Source organism: Hyperoodon ampullatus (assembly GCF_949752795.1).
Source record: "Hyperoodon ampullatus genome assembly, chromosome: 13".
In the NCBI taxonomy this organism is placed as follows: domain Eukaryota; kingdom Metazoa; phylum Chordata; class Mammalia; order Artiodactyla; family Ziphiidae; genus Hyperoodon; species Hyperoodon ampullatus.
This window is the reverse complement of record NC_136926.1, coordinates 77,711,958-77,729,621: the sequence shown is the minus strand read 5'-3', so window position 1 is coordinate 77,729,621 and position 17,664 is coordinate 77,711,958. Positions and strand designations below refer to the sequence as shown.

Genomic DNA, 17,664 nt, shown 5'->3' with positions numbered 1-17,664 from the left:
TACTTCTATCCTCTAGCTAGTGCCCTGCTTTTCCATCCTTCCATTCACAGTCAAGTTTTTTTTAATAGTTTTGTTTTCCCTGGCAACAAAGGAAGGTAACAGACCGTGATTATTATCTATTGTTCTAAGGTCTGTTAACCTTCTAAAAAGATAGGCTATATACATTTGCACTAAGGGAGGAAAACAAATATCATCAGCAAATACTTTAAGCCTCATTATTGAAAAAGCCTGGGCACACACAGGTACATGTGTCTCCAAGATGACTGCAGTTTATTTTGCAATCATTCCTTGCACTAACATCCACTTTGAGTCCGTTTCTCCCACGACTTTGTAAGCTCCATGACTCCAAGAGACTGGAGACCAGGGTCTGTTTTTGTTCAGATGTGTAGACTTGCAGTAACTCTAATTCTCACAAAGGAACAAAGAGCACCAGTAAGAGTAGCTACGTAGGTAAATATGTATAAAAGACAGCATAAGTTTATCCTTGTTAGTAACTTTTCCTTCCATGTGATTTAAAAGATAGCTGCATAAAGCAATAATTATGAAACTGTTCATGGGCTTATAATTCATAAAGATGTATAGTTGTAGGACAATAATAACATAAAGCAAAGAAGAGGAAAAGGAGTGATACTGAAATAGAAAAAAAATTGGAGAAAATAAATAAAATACAATAAGTCCTTAAAAAAAAAAAAGTGTGGTCTTCATGCCCCGAATATCAACTGATACAGTGTAGATGCTCAGCAAACACTTTTTAAAAGAATGACTGCCTGAATGCATCTTACTAACCTGCAGTTTCTAGTATCATCCTTTTTTCCTCTTTTGTTTGTTTGAAAAATACTGTGTTTAATATCTTCTGATTGTCAGCCTCTGACACACAGTTACTCTGGTCTTCCTTTATCTTGGCTTGGTTTCCATGCTCCCCGTTCACTTGTTACATACTTTTCTTATGAGTCCACATGATACATAACACTTAAGGACTTTTAATTTAGTAGAACACAGACACAGGGGGATTTCTTTCATTGTTACTTAATGTGAGGTATTATGGATAGAGGCAAAATGTTTTATAATGATATGATAAATTGTCATATATATTACAATTTCCTATCTTTGCAGCTAAAGCATAGACTCATTTTTTTTTATTCTATGATACCAAACCAAGATTTGATGCAGAAAATACATTTTCTTGTACTAGTTTATACACCATTCATGTCGGATCCATATCAGATCATATCTTTCACTTAGTAGATTAAAATGGAAAAAGCAGCCTAGAATGATAGACTCAGTCTCTAAAATTAGAATTACAGTTGATGAGACTACCAATGAGCCATTGCATAAGAGCATTTTTAATAGAAATTTAAAAAAACACAGCCAATTTTATGGAGATAAAGTTTTACTAAGGATATCTTCTTATAACTGACAATACACATTTATATAAATTGGAAATCTACTCTTCTAGCTTAGGATTTTTAAAAGCAAGGATGTTAATGTGACAACTTTCACACGTAATAATTCTTTCCAATAATATTTTTATTTTGGAATAATTTTAAATTCACAGGAAAGTTACAAAGATAAAACAGGGAATTCCCATATACTTCTGACACAGTTTCCTCTAATGCTAGCTTCTAATATTACAGTGGAACATTTTTTTAAAACTAAGAAGCCAACATTGGTACATTACTATTAACTAAACTCCAGATTTCATTGGATTTCACTAGTTTTTCCATTAATGTCAACATAAGTATTTTTAAAATAGCAGAAAAGGGGGATTTAATTTTACAGTGGTAATTTATGAACCCTCAGAGTAATAGTCTTGAGCAAATTCTTGTTTATCAATATATCACCTCTATAAAGATTTTTTTCTTCATTAAATGATGCATGTGAAAATAAGTGACAATGAAAATAATGACCAGGTAGTTCAAGCATTTTAAGGCATTTAATTGAATAACCGAATTTCTGAAATGTAACTAAAAGTCACATTAAGATAAAATGTTAAACCTAAATGTCCATAGACAGATGAATGAATAAAGAAGATGTTGCACATATATACAATGGAATATTACTCAGCCATAAAAAGGAACAAAATTGAATTATTTGTAATGAGGTGGATGGACCTAGTATCTGTCATACAGAGTGAAGTAAGTCAGAAAGAGAAAAACAAATACCGTATGCTAACACATATATATGGAATCTAAAAGACGTACTGATGAACCTAGTGGCAGGGCAGGAATAAAGACGCAAACGTAGAGAATGGACTTGAGGACACAGGCAGGGAAAGGGAAGCTGGGATGAAGTGAGGGAGTGGCATGGACATATATACACTACCAAATGTAAAATAGATAGCTAGTGGGAAGCAGCCACATAGCACAGGGAGATCAGCTCGGTGCTTTGTGACCACCTAGAGGGGTGGGATAGGGAGGGTGGGAGGGAGGCTCAAGAGGGAGGGGATATGGGGATATATGTATACATATAGCTGATTCACTTTGTTGTACAGCAGAAACTAACACAACGTTGTAAAGCATTTATACTCCAATAAAGATGTAAAAAATAATAAAACTGAGTGTCAGAAAGCAAAAAAAAAGTTTAAAAAGTTAAATTTGCCATTCTCTAGCTATATAGGCATGATAGGATCACTAGAATATATTATTTCAAGATAATTTTGCTAATATATGTTAAAAAGAGCCAGGCTATAAACTGGTTTTTATTATAATTGTGTTTTTCCATCATATGTGTATTTTTCACACTGTAAGATGCTCTTGTTTGATGAGAGAGATGCAGGGTTTAAGGGGAGCAGAATCTCCCATAAAATAGAATGCTGTTGGTTTTGTTGTGCCTGATGAAGAAGAGGAACGGGTGGTCTGCCTTGAATTCAATGGAGGGGAGTTTAATTCGAAAACTCACCTCACTCCCAGTACCAGCCGCGGCCTCTGTACCTTGTTCATTTATTTCCACAAAAGACTTATGGAAAACTTTGGACAGGAATAGGTTTCTCTCCGTAGACATTCCTGAGAAATCTGCTTTGCTCTGGTTAAAGGCATCGCTCATCCCCATACTGCTCAGGGTTGACTTGAGATCATAGGTCTCTTCCAGCTTGAACTTGGGAAGATGCAGCTGCACGTCACACAGCTCCATCATGTCTGCGCTGGTCCACTCACTCAACGTCTCATAGGTGATGGCTTTTTCCAGCTACAGTTTGGAGCCAAGGAAGAAAGAGTCAGTAATTTCAAAGTGGAGTGAGAACTATTCGTTGAGTGAGACCTTTAGATATTATATAAATGAATTATAGTCACTCCTATTACCAAAGGTAACAAAACACACACATTTGGAAATTCTTTGTTTATAATGAGGTCCTCCACACATCCTTGACATAATCCTTTTGCAGATTAATAGTTCTCAGGATATAGGTTTTCTAGATTAGACCTTGATCCGAAATGGAAGTACTTCTATGATAATATGCAAGACATCAACTACACATGCAAATACGTCAATATAAATATACACTTAGGTGTTGTCAACACAAAAGCATATACTCTAAGACATGTTGTATGCCAGGGCACAAAAAAAACTTTAGTTTTATTAACATAGTAGACAATTCCTTGAAAACAAAATCTGAGATAAAATGTCTATAGTCTATAATCACGCCAGTATGAAACTAGTAACTATAAACTACGAAAAAAAAAGGAAAGAAAAACAAAAAATGGAAAATCCTCCAATCTTAAGAGTACTGACTTTTTTTTTTTCTTAACCTTTTGGCCGCACTGCTTGGCACGTGGGATCTTAGCTCCCTGATCAGGGCTCAAACCCACGCTCTCTGCACTGGAAGTGCAGCCTTAACCACTGAACCACCAGGAAGTCCCAAGAGTAATGACATTTTAAATAGTGGTTTTGAGGGTGCTTTTTCACTTCTTTATATTTAGAATTTTTTAAACAATAAATATATATTATATACACATATGCGTACATATATATGATAAACAATGTTTGATTTTTTAAATAACATGTTTGTTTCAAAGCACATGCTTTTGCTACTTAAGAATTTTCTAGATCCAAGTATTGCTATCAGTGACATATTTGTAAATTATGTGCAGTAAGTGACAATATCTTCAGGTCAGGAACCTGCACTTTTAAAAAGAAAGGCTTATCTTTTAAGGGTGTAACTAATGGTTTAGTATTCACACTTGGTCTTATTTCTACTATCCTCTCCAGTTTCACAAATTTTATGACACTATTTAGAAATCTTTCTGCACACTAGTAGGGTGGTGGAAACATAAAGAATCTGGCACACGAGAAATTAGGCACAGTGTAAGGAACGACAGAACACTTATTGCATGAGAAGCTAGTGTTCAGTTTAGACACGCGAATTGCTCAGAAATGTGGTCAGACCAAGGTCAGGCTTAAGAGAAGTTTAACAGATGAACAACTTAAATAATACTTGAAGATGCACTGATACAGACTATATCTCCTGAAAAGTGTTAACTTGATAAAAAATGTTTTAAAAAATGTTTTAGAATCCATTTAATGTTTTTCTTTTTTTTGTTTGTTTTTGTTTTTGTTTTTGTTTTTGCGGTACGCGGGCCTCTCACTGTTGTGGCCTCTCCCGTTGCGGAGCACAGGCTCCGGACGCGCAGGCTCAGCGGCCATGGCTCACAGGCCCAGCCGCTCCACGGCATGTGGGATCTTCCCGGACCGGGTCACGAACCCGTGTCCCCTGCATCGGCAGGCGGACTCTCAACCACTGCGCCACCAGGGAAGCCCCCATTTAATGTTTTTAAACATATGTCTAAGGCTAGGTTAATGCAAGTGATTAAAAAGTTAATTAGGTAAGTCCTATCGGAAGGAGAAGAAAGACCTATATTAACTGAAAGATTGTTATGATCAATCCACACAGCTTTGTGACTGACAGTAAATATCTCGATCTGTTGTTTGTGTGGTTGTTTGTGTGACTGCCCTCTGCTAAAGGTATCTATAGATTACTTAACCTTCCTGAGGGATAGTTATATCAACCTGACAAAGTTTTGTAAAGCTTAAATGATGTAAACATACAGTACCTAGGGCTCAAGGTACGTTGGTTGCCTTCCTCTGCAGAAATTAAAGAACTGGGAGATCGTGTCTTTATGTTTTTCCCAGGAGGGATAAACACTAGAACCCTCTTCATGTCAGACAGACTGATGTCTTTTTTTAAAGTTTTTTTCCATACAAATAAATGTATATGCAGGACAGACACAGACTCACAGATATAGAAAACAAACTTGTTACCAAAGGGGAGAGGAAAGAAGGTAGGGGTGAATAGGCTGATCCCTTTACCTGATCCAGCCCACTGATGTCTTCCGGCAGTAGTATGAGTAGGCTGAGATCACGGCTCTCATAGAAGAGTTGAAGGCCTATGGCTTGTGGCTTTTCTATGTAAAATACTGGAAGTTTTTCTTTCATGGACATCATTTGCACTGGTTTGCTTGTAGTCTGTAGAATATATGTAGCAAAATCACTGGGGAGGTGTTCCACCAAATCCTTAATTCTTTAGCATCATTGGTTCCCAGTAGTCTGGGACACTGGCAAAGCTAGTGATCCTCTGCTAAATGCTGAATAAAATTATTCAAACCTTGTTTTCTGGAAATATGTGTTCTACTGGATAACATCATCGATAAATGATGTGGGAGTTTCTTTCTCTGACACTGTTACGGCATCCTCTATAAATCATGGCAAGCTAGATTCTACCAAACACTTAAAGGAGTCTTATGCAAACTATGTAAATGCCAATGATTCAGAAACTGAGTAAGGTGCATTTCACACACAAACATTTGTGGTTTTTGTTTTTGTGTGAGGGTATTTTAGTATCATAAAACTGAAATTCACTAAGAGAATGAAAAGACAAGCAATAAACTAGGAGATAAGAGTTTCAAAACACATAATTGATAAAGGACTGGTATCCAAAATTTGAAAAGAACTCTTAAAACTCAACAATTATGAGGCAAAGAACCCAATTTTAAAAACAGGCGAAAGATCTGAACTGATACCTCACCAAAGGCAGACCTACAGCATATGAAAAGATGTTCAATCTTATGTCCTTAGGGAATTGCAAATTAAAACAGTGAAGATACCACTACAGATCTAATAGAATGGCTAAAAGTTCAAAACACTGATAACATAAACTTCTAGCGAGGGTGGAACTTACATTCTCTGCCACTGAGAATGCAAAATGGAAGCCACGTTGGATGACAGTACGGTGGTTACTTACAAAGCTAAATACAGTCTTACCAGCAACTGTGCTCCTGGGTAATTACTGAAATGAGTTTAAAACGTGTCCACAGAAAATCTTGCATGCAAATGTTTATAGCAGTTTTAATCATAATTGCTAAAAACTGGAAGCAACCAAAATGCTCTTCAGTAAGGTGAATGGATAAACAAACTACTACATCCATACAATGGAATAGTATTCTGCAACAAAGTGAAATGATCTATCAAGCCATAAAAGGCATGGAGGAACTTTAAATACATATCGCGAAGTGGAAGAAGACAGTCTGAAAAGGCTACATACTATGCAATTCTGATTATACGGCATTCCGAAAAAGGCAAAACTGTAGAGACCGTAAAAAGATCAGTGGTTGCCAGGGATTTAGAGGGAGAGATGAATGTTTGGAGCACAGGGCATTTTTAGGACAATGAAAGTATTCTGTATAATACTGTAATGGTAGATACATGACATTATGAATTTTTAGTAAAGCCAATGGTGAAACAAAAGCAGCAAGGACTGAGTAATAAAATATGTGAATAGTCTATTTTCAGAGAAAAAATAAAGAAAGGGGAATTTCCAGGTAGGATGGAACTGGGGATTTTAGCACAGTCATCCCTGCCCTAGTAAGAGCCATAGTTTACAGGAGCATATAGTCAGAGAGAATAAGTTTAAAATAGAATTCCCTTTGCAGTGCCATGTAAAAATTCATACTGGTTATTAACAGGTTCCTACCTTGTTTATTCTGAAAGGCTTTTCTGTGGTATTTTGGACCAAGAATTGATGTTCCCAAATTCTTTTAAAGTAAAGGGCATTTACCAGAACCATTCTGGTTGCAGAATCCACAGCATCATCAGGTAGGAGATTCAGGATTTTTCCTAAAAGAGCAAAAGGACAGATTTCAAATGATATAGTTACATCCTGGTGAAACGCCACACATAAAAATGATGATTATGAAATACCGTTAAATGATAATATCTTGTATCCACCAGTGATCCAAGCCAGGAAGTTAGTATTAATAGAATATTATTAACAGATCCTATTTAAATTTCATCTGTTGTTCCAATAAAGTCCTTTTTTTCCTGGACCAGAAATCAATCCAAGAGCTCAAGTTGCATTTAGTTGTCATTTCCTTTTAGTCCCCTTTAGTCTTTTTCTTTCATTCCTCATTCATTCTTTGTCTTTCATGTTCCTCATTCATTCTTTGTCTTTCATGACCTTGATACTTTTGAAAAATATTTGTAGAATGCTTAATTCAAGTTTGTCTGATGCTTCCTCAAGATAATATTTAGGTTATAAATTTTTGTGAGAGTATTACTTTTGTGGGCTGAATTGTGTCATCCAAAAAGATATGTTAAATCCTAACCTCCAGTCCCTGTGAGTGTGATCTTATTTTGAAACAGAGTCTTTGCAGATGCAGTCAAGTTAAAATGAAGTCATACTGGATTAGTGTGGGCTCTAATTCAATGACTGGTATTCTTATAAGAGGAGAGAAATTTGGACACAGACACACAGAGTGTGAAAACATGGAGACATAGGAGAGACAAAGAAGAAAGTTATGTATCAACAGAGGCAGAGATTGGAGAGGTGTGTCTACAAGCCAAGGATTGCCAATAACCATCAGCAACTAGGAGACAGGCATGGAACGGTTTCTTCCCTGAAGCTTTCCAAGGGAGCAAGGCCCCTGCTAACACCTTAACTTCAGACTTGCAGCTTCCAGAACTATGAGAGAATATATTTCTATTGGTTTAAACCACACAGTTTGTGGTAATTTGTTATGGCAGCCCTAGGATTTACGGCATATTTGTATCATCACGGGAAGATCCGGACAGCTCTGTAATCTAGAGCAGCAGTCCTCAAAGTTTTTGGCACCAAGGACCGGTTTTGTGGAAGACAATTTTTCCACGGACCAGGGCTGGGAGTCGGGGTGTGGGGATGGGTGGGCGGGGATGGCTCAGGTGGTAATGCGAACGACAGGGAGCGATGGGGAGCGGCAGATGAAGCTTCCTCACCTGCCCAACGCTCACCTCCTGCTGTGCGTGCCGGTTCCTAACAGGCCCAGGCCCAGGTGTTGGGGACCCCTGATCTAGAGAGATGGATCCTGTCATGCTCCTTGAATGTGTCAGCCTGTGCGGGGGAAGCACGGCAAGGATCCTTATGCAAACCGAGCTCATGCCTTGTCAGACAATGACTCTCCGCTCAGCTCAGAAAGGCTTTGCTGGGGCGAAAGATAGCAGATGAGTTGCTCCCTACCTTCCTGTCTGTAGGATCCCCACCTGTCTTCCAGAGAACAGAGTGGGCACTGGGTAGGAACTTGAGAGCTGAGATTTAGTTCAGCTCCAGCACTATGCTTGCTCCTACTTCTACTACATTGAGTTTGTGTTGTATATTACAATGTGCTTTTGCTTATACAATCACATTTGGTCCTCATGTGAACTGGAACAGTGCAAGGAATTCCCTTTCTGTACATGCTAGCTAATCTGTAGTTCTCAAAACAGACTTACTTTTAGATGAATCCAAATCAGGCATAAGTTAAGGATAATGGTCACTGTTGCCTCACCATGGCTTCTGAGTCACTAGTTCAGTGAAAAAGGAACTGAGAATTTAGGGCTGCCAACTTCCTCAATTCACTTCAATAAACATTGCTCTGAATAGCTACCCTGAGCAGGGCTGTTATCTGTTAGTGATTCAAAGCAGGAACTCAAATAAGGTAGTATTACTGTGCTTGGTGTCCTTGAGTTTAGTGGGGGAGGCAGGGACTTCAACTCCAGTGGCCATGAAGGGGCTGGGAGTGGCAGGGGAGGGGACCGTGTTTCGAATTGAAGGGACACATGAGCAAATGCAGGGGGTCGTGAGGTAGCACAGGGAGTTCCAGGGACTCTGCCACTTAGAATTCCTGAGTATCAACTTTGAGTCAGAGAATGACAAGAGTTGAAGTGGAGAGACAGACAAGACTTCACGGTCCTGTTGGACCTTCTACGTCAGTTTAGGCAGCTTGAATTCATCCTGTAGGACGTGGGGCACCATGATGGATTTTGAGTACGTGGTCCACTTGGTCGAATTCCCATTTTAGGGAGGTCATCCTGATGGCTGAATGGAGGTGGCATTTGAGGGGAGCAAGATGAGAAACAGATTATTACGTTAACACAGATAAATGATGACAAAGCCGAGAGCAGAGGAGGAAGAGATTGGAAAGGAAAGATGAACTGAGAAACACACAGGAGGAGGCAAAGGAAAGGGGAGGGTTTAGAGTATCTCTCGGACTTCCGATCTGGGCAAGTGTGTGGTAGCCACCCATCCGCCGGGATGGAGAATGAGTGCATGGAGAGGGCAAGGTGTGGATAAGCCGTTCTGAATATGACTTCAGTATGTCGAGTTTAAAGTATGTGGGACCCTCTGCAAGCATATCTGGCAGGAATATACAAATGAACGCTGAAGTTTGGGGGGAGGGGGATTACCCAAACATTCCATGTTCGTTGCTGCAGAGCAAAGGCTTAATCATTAATATTCATTAGCGATTACACCTTTGGTATTTCTTTGTGAGATATAATGGACCATCAACAGACCTATCGATTGAAAATGAAGCGTGGAATATTGAGATGAGTTCAGACTTCTGAGCTAAACTGACTTAGATTTCAGTCCTATTTCTGAAGCTTTAAATTATCTGATCTTGGTAACAGTTTCTCTAAAGCCTCAGCTTCCTCATTTCTAAAATAAGGATCATCATAAAAAACTGCTAAATCGCCTATAAGAATCCCTCTACTATTCCCTTTTTAGAAATAGAACGCTTAAATTTTAGGTAGCATGTGGCTACCCAGCTAAAAACTACATTTTAAAGACCTTTATTACAGCAAGTCTGGGCAACCGACTATCCCGGTTTGCCTAGGACCGAGACATCTTCAGATACTAAAGCCAGGAAAGTCCCAGGCAAACTAGGACAAGTTGGTCACCAGAGCATAAAATGTGCCATGTATCCAAATTTGGGATATGAGTGGAACTGGTGTGTGTGAAAGTTTCAGGGCATCCCCTTAAAAGCAAAGAGGCTTTATTTTCCCTATTTCCTGCTGACTGTAAAACTGACAAATGTAAGAATCACCTTAGACAAATATAAAAGCCATGTCTTGAGGATGGCAGAACTAACCCATAGTCTGGGTCTCTGGATGCCTTCATGGAACAGAATGCGTATCTACCTTGTGACTATTAGGTCAGAGATAAACTTCTATCTTATTAAGATATTGTATTTTGGGTCTCTTTGTTACAACAGCTCAGCCCATACTCTAAGCTAATATATGACCTATTTTGAAAATTACTTAAGATTATGTAGTACATTTCCTGCTGCCACATTTTCATTGTTCATCAGCAGCTATTTTTCTTTAGAAACCGCAGTGCAGCAGTATTCCAAAATTCCTTTTTTGCATTTTTCTGCCTTTTATCCCTGGAGTCCTCCTTGGAATTAGTGGAATCTGATCATTTTCTTGTCTACTTGGTAAAATGGTTGTCTTGTCTGTTTTAGATAAGATTTATTGCAAAAGCTATAAGTCAAAAATTATGGGCATGAATAAAACAAATGTTTTGAATATTTAGGATGTGTCCACAGTTCTATTTAAGAAATGCCTATACTTACACATAACACAAATTCAAAATAACAAAGCGATACGTGGAGAAAGCACACTGCTCAGTACCTTGGAGAAGGCTTACCTTCAGTCTGGCTTTCAACCCAAGAGTTGATCTCCTTTCTGATTTGGTCAGAAGCTTCCATAAAGTTCACAGACTGTGGCTCTGAGCCAAAGTATGTTTTCATGTCTTGTAAATATTTCTGGAAGATACAGGTAAAATCTCCTTTTGTAGAATGTTTCCAGAATCGATAAACAGGTCTATTTAGATTATCCAAAAAAAACCAAACAAACCCAGCTAGATGGACAATTGCAAACTGCCACCCCATTGCTCCCTCAATCTTTCCACGCTCCAGCTTTGGTTAAAAACTAAACACCGCCCTGTGTAAACTTAGCTGGGCACGGACTAGCCATGCAGAGCCGCAGGTATGGAAGGAAGGCCCGTCTCCCACAGCTCCGGAGCGTCGACATCTTCGTCTGTTTTTATTCGTCCTTGGGAAATGGGGCTGGGATGAAAAGCAGGACCATTCTAGGAATCCCAGGAGCGACTCCAGCCAAGGAGTACTGGGCTTTCTGTGGCAGAGATGGAGCCAGATTGAGAACCCTGGGTCTGGCAGCTGCCGTCTATGGACTCTAAACACCCAAGAGCCTGGGGAGGGCTTCTGAGGGAAACTACAGGCTGCCATAAAAACCGATTTCCAAGACCGGTCAAAGGTTTCGTCAGGTATTCTAACGGAAAAAGCAGGCTTCTTCCTTCGGGCCGTTGACGCTACCCTCAGTGGCCATCATCCTAAGTGGGCTATAACCAAGGTTGCTGCTTAGGAGGGCTCCTGCCTTGAAACATAATTTATTCCCCAGGACAGCTGTGGCGTTCCTTCAGTTTATTACTTTATGGAGGAATTGTGTGCAGTTCAAAAGTGTTGAGTTAATTCAGCTTCCAGGCAGTGGTTTGGAGATTATGAAGTCTACGTTCTGTACAATTTATAATCCAGTAAAAAGAAAACGTAAACATTCTCGAGGTACCTACTCCTTGTCTTGACTCATGGGTTCTGATCGACCACTCTGTGCACAGCTAGGCCTTGTGGATATTTTAAAAGACGCACCATTTTGTATCTCTGTGTGCTTCTTTTTACCAAGTGCCCACCCAGCTCAGTCATCTCTCCTACTTATGAATCAAACCTGAGTGCATGAGACTACCCGTAATAAACATGTCTTTAAGACTTCCCTTGGCTGCTTTTTCGCCTTTAGTAATAGCAAAGCCCAAGTTCTGAGCTCCCCGGAATTCACTGGGTATGGGCAGGGATAACGCTGCTTGAAATCACAAGATAGCTTGACTTTTCCTGTTGCTATCCGTCTCCCTGTTCAATTTCCTTACTCCTGACCCACTGGGCGCCTGGGTCCTGTGGCTTTCTTCTGAAGTGTGCCAAAGGATGTGATGGACAAACATGAAAGGAGTAAATGCTTAGCTTGGTTTGGAGTTGACTCCTCTGAGGAGCCCTTGCATCTGAACTGAGGATGAAGTCATGGTCTGCACTGTGGGTGTCTCGACCATCAGAGCAGAAGAGAAGTTGATTCAATTCCATGTTAAGAATCTTTCTTAAAGTGTCTGAAGTCAAGATGTGAAGTGACTTACCTGATCCCAAAGTCAACTTTGCCCTTGAGGGCACAGTCTCCTGCCACACTCCTATGGCCACACCACCCTCGGCTCCGTCAGACTCACCATATCCAGTTATTCTATATCTTTTGCTCTGTTTCCCATGAAACAAATGTTGGCCCAGGGATTATATAAACCACATTTCTATGAGCCTTCGTGGGTTGTTCCTGGGGTGTACCCCTTTATTCTGGGCATAAAGATCTGATCACCAGAGTTGGTTTGAAATATGTGATTGGTTTCCTTTACAACTTGACACATTGGTCAGGCTAAATGATCGTTTATCAGAAACGCTGACCACATACTCCATGTACATTAAGATTGTCCCTGGGATCCCTGGAGAAAAGTACAAAGAGTTTATTGATTGATCTCATGTGACTCCTCCCTGTCAGCTTGAAATAAGATGTTTGCACTTACATTGTGAAATGGATACGTTTTCTCCCCATAGATCCTGTTGGCTGTTTTAAGTATGCCAGCATTGCTGGGATTGTTGATTTCTGAGATAAGCGTCTGGAAATTAGAGCATGTTTCTTCAGCCTTGCCTATGTTGAATTCCTTTAAAAGAAAATAAATTGGTCAAATAAAAATGTTGAACAAGAACTAAGTGTATACGAACAACTTACAGTAAATGAAATGATAAAGTTGATGAAAAAAGGCCGAAATCGATTGTATGGTAGATAAAAAAATATTCTCTTTAGTATTATTAGTGCAGGAATGTAATAGCTGTTGGGACATCATTTTCTTCACACTTAGTATGCAGAAGTAAGAACAATGTTGAAAGAGTTTTCAGAAGTAAGAACAGTGTTGAAAGTAGAGTAGTTTTGAAGAGGAAGGAAAGGAAGAGATAAGGGAAAAGAATATTACCCTTCCATAAAGTGTAGACATTCTGCGCTCTAAAAAATTTCCCATAATTTTAACATATATTTTAAAGAAAAGTTACCTATTAAAGGTTGCTTAATTTAGCCACTAAAATACATGTGCCAAAAGTGCTTTCTCCTTAATTATCAAATAGATATTGAAATATAAGACATACCATTTTCCTTTTCTTTTCAAAACTGTCAGGACAAGATTTGCTGTCCTGGTCTCTGCTAAACTGAAGAACCTGTAATTTCAATAAAAAGGCAACATGTGAGTGCACTTTGCAGAGATGTAATCATATGAAATACACATCAGCAACTACAAGCCATTTGTTCCTATAGATACAAAACATATAATTAATGAACCAAGGGAGCGCTGATTTGACTTAAATGGTGTATTACCTGACCTAATAAGAGTAAGTCAAGAGCTTCTTTTAAATAAATTTTTAAGTTGAATTTAAGTTGCTAATCTCTTTATTTTAATACTTTTCATGGGACGTTGAGGATAATGTTGAGAATAGCCTTAGAGGTAAAATTCTCATGTTTTCCAAGTTTCATTTTTATCTATGATTGTTTTGAAAAGAAGCCTAGGTATTCAACTGAGACCATCACTTAGATAATTTAAGCAAAGCCACCATTGCCCCAGTTATCTGGAAAATTCAGGAATTTTAGTTGTTTTTTCTACTTAAGCGCTTCAGTTTTCACTGCCTACCACCATCTGACGTATGGAGATAGAGTCATTGTCTTCACCCCAGCAATTCATGTGAAAGGTCACAGGAAGGATGTGGACATTGTGTTTCCCCTGAGAAAATAAAGCTATAATTCCATCTCCTGCATGCATCCTGGACCCAGCTTACAGAAAGGAATAAAGTCTATTTTACCAAAGTTTGTGCTGACACATGGTGACAGACAGGAACCACTTGCCAGAGGGAAGAAAAAGGGGAGGTGCCTAAGCAACTCGTTAGTCTCAATTGCAAACTGAAGCTGTTAATATTTCAGTGACATTGAAATAAAACAAGGGTAAGCAACACCCAGCAATATATTTATATGGAGCGGAAGCAAATTGACATTTATCTAAGATTGTCTATCACATTCATAGTTAAACCTTTTAATAATGAGCCAATTATTAACTAGCTGTGAACCAGGATTTTTCTGTGAACAAAGATTTTGTTGTTGCTATTTTTAAACCACACAATATCTTGTAAATTACGAGCATAAGGGGGATATCCTAGACCCAAACTGACAGAATATGTATTCTGCCTGTCTCATTCAGAGCTGCTGGCTGCGCCCATTTCCATACTTGTCACAGAGGCCAGCCTCTTGGTGGAAATTCTGTCACTTGGCCTTTCAATCGTTGTATGATTTAGAGCTGAATTTACTCTCTTCTATTTTTATTTTTACTTAAAACACACACATATATTTTTATGTTTACACATGCATAGGTACAGATACACATATATGGCTATTTGGTATGTTTTGCTATGTAAGGCTACACACATACACATACACTTGCTATGATTTGAGGATGCTTACATCAAATTGATAATTGCTTATACAATAATCCTGTTTTGCTATTTTAATGCCCTTAATGGGCTCTTTAGATTCATCTAGACAACCAGGGACCAAACAAAGTAACAACCAAACAAAGCATGAGGAACAGGATTCACTTCATTTTTCTATTTTTTTCTTCAAGAAAATCCTCTGAGATTAGAAAGATGATGACTAATACTATTATTAAAGTATGAGCCATTACTTTCTTGAAATATTTTAATAATCAAAATAAAATTGTTTTTGGTGTTGAACCAAACTCGATAACCTCATCATCTCTCCATTTGATTTTGCCAGAGAACACAGGTTCTTAAACGGTATTCCTAGAAAGAGTTTTCAAATTGATTCACCTTCTCAGATTTCTTTTTATGGTCTAGAAAATTTATTTAAGTGTGTCTTTTATTTTGGAGGATGTGGTTGTAAAACGTGGGCTATTTGGATTTCAGGAGAGAAGTGAACAAAAGACAAGAAAAGCATTTCATTTTAAGGCAACAGAGGATGGTTGACCTTTCTCACTCACCTGGGACATTTGGGCTGCAGTGGTGCCTTTGGTGCCCAAATACACCATGGCCAATGAGGTTGAGATGCCCCAAGGAGAAAAAAAGATATTTTTACCCTCAGCAGATTCAGCTAGCTTTTTGCTAAGCTCCAGAGCAAATTGGTTGACAGATTTTGCTAGAGAGTCCATTGGGAAAATCTAAGAAAAATAAAGCAGAGTTAGAGAACATGTTAATAATCCTTTCCATTTATTTAACTTTTGTAAATGGACTTGTTGGCTTACATAATTATCTTTTTTAATTACCCTTCATTGAAATGACAAAAGAATGTATTATCCAATCTGATTATATATATATATATATATATATATATATATATATATATATATATATATATATATAATATGTATATATACACTCATAAGGGCTGAATAAACTTTAGAAAAATTCCACTCCAACATTATTTTAAATATTTTAAAAATGAAGTCCAGAGAGTTTAAGAGAATTGGCTCAAATTGCAGAGTTAGTTCACACGAGAGAACAATTGGATTCTGGTCAGTTAGCGGCTCCCTGTTGAAAACGCCCGGATATAAATGCCAGAGGAATCAGCCCAGTGCCTCACATGCCTCCTGACCTTAGCCAGTAAATGAGGAATAATTATACCCCTTTTCAACTTTGTACTTTTTCTCACTGATCTTTCATCCATATTTTTATACTTTTTAACCTTCTTTATTCCTTCGCACCTTGATTATGATATCCTGGTTCCGTTATCCTCCTTAATTCTCTTGAAATCCAACTCTGCTCCAGATCTTCTTTTCCTTTGGAAGCTTCTCCTGAACTTGGGGGGTTCACAGGAGCATGTCTTCCACCAAAGACCCATAAAATAGCTTTTGCCACCTGCTTGGAGCTTATCATACTGCTAGTTCTGTTTTCATAGATTCATACCTTTTCAACTCTAGGATACTTTCCTTGAGAGCAAAATTTTCTTACTCAGCTTTGCACATCCAATAACACCCACCTCAGGACTTTGCACAAAATGAAAACTTACAAATACTTGTTTATTTCTTTTTTAGAGTGTTTATAGTTTGGGCTCTAGCCACCATATTTTATCTATTTAAACTTGAAATCTTTCACAGTTTAGTGGAAATGTTTGTAGAGAAGTAGAGAACTCAGGACTTGCTTGCCTTTATTCTCACTCACGTGAGACCCTCTGAAACCCATCTTGAACAAAGGAACTCAAGCTTTCTCATTTTTAAAAATATTATGTTCAACTTCTAAATTTCACATCTAATTACCCTGATATTTTCATTTAAGTCTTTTTTAGACTGGGTCTCTATCAAAGAAATAGTGAGTTCAATCTATTGTCATTGTATAGCCAAATAATTTCTCAAGCTGATTAAATGATTAAAAATAAACCAAATTCCTAAGCCTAGAAACTCCCATTAGTGCCAGTGTTGTATAGAACTTGGTCTTGCACCGATATCACCTGGCCCTCAGAGAAACCTAGAATGAGAACTTAAGAAAGGTCAGAAGATCTCTCTAGTTCAATGGTTGAATCAAGGGAGAGGCATGTGTAAACAAAGTTTTGGTTTCATCATGACTTGGATTAAAGTGATACTGTTGAAATCTCTCCTAGTCATAGGCTTACACTTAACCAAACAGCTTCCCAGCCTCTAAATCATCCCTAGTCACAGCTCCCACCTATTTCAGAAGCTGATGATAATCCTAGGCTAACATTATTTTATTAAAGAAGAAAAGCAAGAACCTCTACTCTTCTAGCAATTCTACACCCTCATAAAATGTTCGAAACTTGTGTATAAGTATTTCCCTTGACAGATCCAATGCTGTCTTGGAAATAACCTCCCTATTTTCTTTACAGCTATATTCATTCAAATGATGCTTTGCTTACTGCCTGTATATTAAGCTTTATCTTTTAAGAACTCATGAATTCTTTCATATGGAAAATGCTTGGCTCCATGGCCAAAGCATAATCACTATGAAGGAAGGAGAGGAGAAACTACTATTTTAAGGCCGAGTATTTTTATCATTCTACTTATGATTTATGGTTATTCTAAAGTTTAGTTACTTGTAACAAATCCCTGAAAACAATAACTCTCTCTAATGAAAAAGCTAATTTCTTGTGGAAAGTTAATATCCAGGTATCTTCAACTTCATTAATTCTCTCATTAATATCATTAAAATATCAGGTGTAGCCCAGACCATACAAGAAAAATAATTCCTGCCTTTAAAAAAAGTATAGAAGTGCTAAGCC

The 17,664-nt window shown here is 38.2% G+C and overlaps 1 protein-coding gene across 1 annotated transcript; it reads right to left on the bottom strand.

Annotated features, from left to right (window-relative positions):
* Positions 1 to 2,680: 2,680 nt before the first annotated feature.
* On the bottom strand, positions 2,681 to 15,583 carry LOC307062128 (serpin B10; the record flags this gene model as incomplete). Its single annotated transcript, XM_079717642.1, has 7 exons — positions 2,681 to 3,183; positions 5,302 to 5,457; positions 6,962 to 7,104; positions 10,925 to 11,042; positions 12,908 to 13,045; positions 13,524 to 13,592; positions 15,416 to 15,583. 7 exons carry the CDS (start codon positions 15,581 to 15,583, stop codon positions 2,779 to 2,781), a joined length of 1,197 nt encoding a protein of 398 aa, XP_079573768.1. The 3' UTR covers positions 2,681 to 2,778.
* Between the last annotated feature and the right edge of the window lie 2,081 nt (positions 15,584 to 17,664).